The following is a 3,784-nucleotide window of genomic DNA, read 5'->3' on the forward strand; positions in this document are numbered from 1 at the left end:
CTCGGCACTTGATCTTCACTCAGCACCTAAAGATTGCTCGGCACCTGAAGATCATTCGGCACGTGATCTTCACTCAGCACCTCAAAATTGCTCGACACCTGAAAATCATTCAGCACCTGTTGGAACTTGGCTTTAATGTAGAAAGTGGTTAAGTGTGTTGGCACCCAAATGTCAAAACCATTATGAGACTAACAATTTACATGTTGCTTCCTTTAATCTTACAATATTTTACCTCTATGCTCTATTTCTAAATATAACTACACAGAAAGTAGTACCTAGAACTATTGTTAAACATGTCATGCGAGTTTATTCTTATTACACATGAAATAATAATATATCCTTAGAATATGATGTGCACACAATTTATGCCTTGCTTTGAGTAGTATGTTCCTAAATGACTATACATGATGCTCCTTAACAAGAGAAGTTATTTTATTATTAATATCTTAAAAGCCTATTTTCATTGTAAAGGGGCAAATACATTTGTAGATCAACTTATGGATTTGCTATCAGTTTCTCTATTAATAGCTCAAAAGCCTATATTGATTGTAAAAGGGATGTATATTTCTAAATTAGGATATGTAATTACTATTAGTTTCTAGTGTCTAGGTTTAGTGGTTTTTAGCTTGTGTAATATCTTAATACCAGGTCAATGTGATTGTATGTGGTTTCATAGTTATGAAATCTTCTGTGTATGTTTAGAAACATATGATATTTTAAAAATTAATAATAAAAGTTATTATAATTTTTTTTAAAAATCAAGTCTACTAACAAACAATGTTTACACAATCAAAATATCTTTTACTCTAAATACTTAATTATTCTAATAAGTTTTGAAATAGATATTTATTATTTAATAAAAAAATATTAATAAATAAAATAAAAATTACATGATATGTTATTATATTCCTATATGAAGTTGCCCCATCTTCCAAATTAGAATTTTCATAATGGAAAACTCATAACTCTTTTCAAATAAACCAAAATTGTAATTCAAATTTATAAAATAGACCAGATATAAAACGTTCCTCAAAGCTCCTTAGACTTTTGATTTGGCTATCTTTTGCATATCTTCAACAAATGTGTTGAGATTTTCAAAAGAAGAGCCCCCTGGCATAACTGCCGTAGTAGCTGCCTCCTTGAACCTTGGTATATTTCTCCGCAGCTCCTTTCCCACATGACCTTCCATCACATCTTTGACAACATTTTCAATCTCTTCCTTGGTGACCAATTTGAATTCATCAGCATCAACTCCCTCAAAATCTAAACCAACTTTCCAAACATCTTTAGCAAATCGACAATCAATAAACTGATCAGAAAAATAAGGCCATCCGATCATAGGAACTCCCATGCTGATTGCCTCTAGTGTAGAGTTCCATCCACTGTGTGTAAGGAATCCTCCCACTGAAGGATGGGAAAGTACCTGTAATCACCAAAAAGTTCTTGTGGGATTACTGAAGTAACACAATAAAATTGTTATAAATAAGCAAAACAAATAAAATACCCTACTTGCAATTGTTTGGTCCAGCTGACAACCAGAGCTCGACCCTTGGTTCGATCCATGAAACGCTCTGGTAACTCTACAGACTTTCCTTCTGCTATGTCAGATCTAAGTACCCACAAGAAAGGATATCCACAAGCCTCTAGTCCGAGAGCCAGTTCATGCAATTGTTTTTCAGATTTTACAGCAATGCTACCAAAGGAAACATATAACACTGATTGCGTGGGTTTGGAATCTAGCCATTGTAGGCAAGTTTTATCCTCTTCCCACATACTGAACATAGAATTCTTACCCTCCAAGAAATTTGGAAGAGAAACAGGGCCTACTGCCAGAGCAGGGCAGCCATTAATACTGAGACCCATTTGAGCTTCTTTGCCTCCTTCCAACTCCTCAAAAGTGTTTACCAGTATGTAATCTGCAATGTTTTGGATGCGAGCTTCATAGAGAAAGGCACTGTAAATGATTTCAGAGACATGTTTTTCGCGGTAGAATGAGACTATATCAGTTGGCATTAATGGAGGAATTCTTCCAGGAAGAGATGTAATCAATTTGTCTTTGGATCTCAAATCATCCTCTGCATAAAAGATATCTTATGACTTAATTGAAATATGTATAAAGAAAGAAAACAGATTGTTTAGACATCAGACACTAAAACTTGAGTTTTAAACTAAAATACTGACTATACAGAGAAAATATAGACGTTGGTGATATAAGAATACCTGTAACTGGAATATGTCCTTGAGAAAGCAGAATATTGGCGTTGGTCTGAGCAATGGCGTTTGCAGTACAAGTAGTCCAGAAGATGACTCTCGGCACACCAAGATTCTTAGCGACCTCTGCCGTGCAAGACATGTAACTGTCGGAAACAATGCAAGTGATTGGCGGGACAGACTTATTTGCTGCAGTTAACATACATTCCATAGCAGGGCCCAATCTTTGCAGCGCTAAAAAATACTCACCAACCTGGGCAGTTCGGCCATGTTCAGGCGGTAAGCCGTCTGGAAGAGACAGGAATCGAAATTTGAGGCCCTTTTCTCTAATACCACGGTCACTTGCCGCTGCATCTTTGGAGGCTGCTTTTAGAAGTCGGTGTTCGACCCATTCGGTGGTGAGAAAGGTAATGAAGAATCCCCGCATGGCCAGCAGCTCTGCAAAATTCATGAGAGGGCTGACGTGACCCTGTGAAGCAAATGGCACGATTACTGCATGCAAATGGGTCTCTCTTATTTCTCCAGACATTTTCTCTGTTGTTGCTGAATGAGTGAATAAACCAAAATGTAAGATTCCAGTATAGAGAAATCAATGTTGTAACAGAATAAGCAATTCTATTGTTTTCGAAACTTAACAATAAAAACAGAATTCAACGTCACAAAACAATAGGCAAACATGATCAATTAACATTCTACTTTGTATGGCTGAGAACCGATAGAATGAAAAAAAAATGAGAGCCGGTAATGTCGAAATCAGAAACAGTGCCTTGTCGTAGGCTCACAGACTGTTTCCTCTCATGAACGCACGTTCAGAAGAAGAGTGTGGTCATGTCATCTGCTATGCCTGACAAAATTCAGAATGGGGTCCCTCGAGTGTACGGCTCTCTAGCATTTTTTTTGGACGACAAAATATACAAAGTCAAATTTTTTTTCCAGATTCATCAAAATTTTGTTTTTTTTTTTTTTAAAGTTTTTTGATGTTTTGGACTACAAACTACACAGATCATGAAGATCAAATGTTGAAGTTTTCAGAAAAATTCATGATGTTTTCGATTTTCAAAATAGAGGATTGCCGTGTCCTATTTTTTATGCACATAAATTAGCATTTGCACTTGAAGAGTTACAATAGTTATAGCCCATTTACTTTTTGTATATCAACCATTTTTTGCTTTCCATTATGCCTAGTGCTTGTAGTAGTACTCAATGCAATTTGACACTTCAAATTGTAATATTATTTAGTTGTCTAATTTGAATCAATTGTTGTAATATTATTTAGCTTTGTAATTTGAACAAATCATTCATAGTAAACAAATGCGTAGAGTTGTCAATTTGTTCTTTTTACTTGGCGTAAGTTGTTTGTTTATGTGTATCATCAAGTGTTACTAATTTTCTTGTCTTATTTTTGCATTTCAGATGTTAAGCAATATTTGGTGAAATTGTGATTATGTTGTATGTTCTACTTTTCGCATTTCAGATGTTAAGCAATATTTGGTGAAATTGTGATCATGTTGTATGTTCTACTTATTGTTGGAACATTGTTTGCAACTCATTGTCATGAACCAATTCATGAACA

The 3,784-nt window shown here is 35.2% G+C and overlaps 1 protein-coding gene across 1 annotated transcript; it reads right to left on the minus strand.

Moving 5' to 3' along the window:
- Window positions 1-976: 976 nt before the first annotated feature.
- LOC149541693 (7-deoxyloganetin glucosyltransferase-like) lies at window positions 977-2,869 on the minus strand. Its single transcript, XM_089796103.1, has 3 exons — window positions 2,221-2,869; window positions 1,510-2,075; window positions 977-1,423 (listed from the first exon to the last, which is right to left on the minus strand). The coding sequence occupies exons 1-3, from the start codon at window positions 2,738-2,740 to the stop codon at window positions 1,040-1,042; spliced, it is 1,470 nt and encodes a 489-aa protein (XP_089652229.1). The 5' UTR covers window positions 2,741-2,869; the 3' UTR covers window positions 977-1,039.
- Between the last annotated feature and the right edge of the window lie 915 nt (window positions 2,870-3,784).

This window comes from Cupressus sempervirens, chromosome 8 (genome assembly GCF_028749045.1).
Source record: "Cupressus sempervirens isolate cs-2001-9-10 chromosome 8, ASM2874904v1, whole genome shotgun sequence".
Classification (NCBI taxonomy): Eukaryota; Viridiplantae; Streptophyta; class Pinopsida; order Cupressales; family Cupressaceae; genus Cupressus; species Cupressus sempervirens.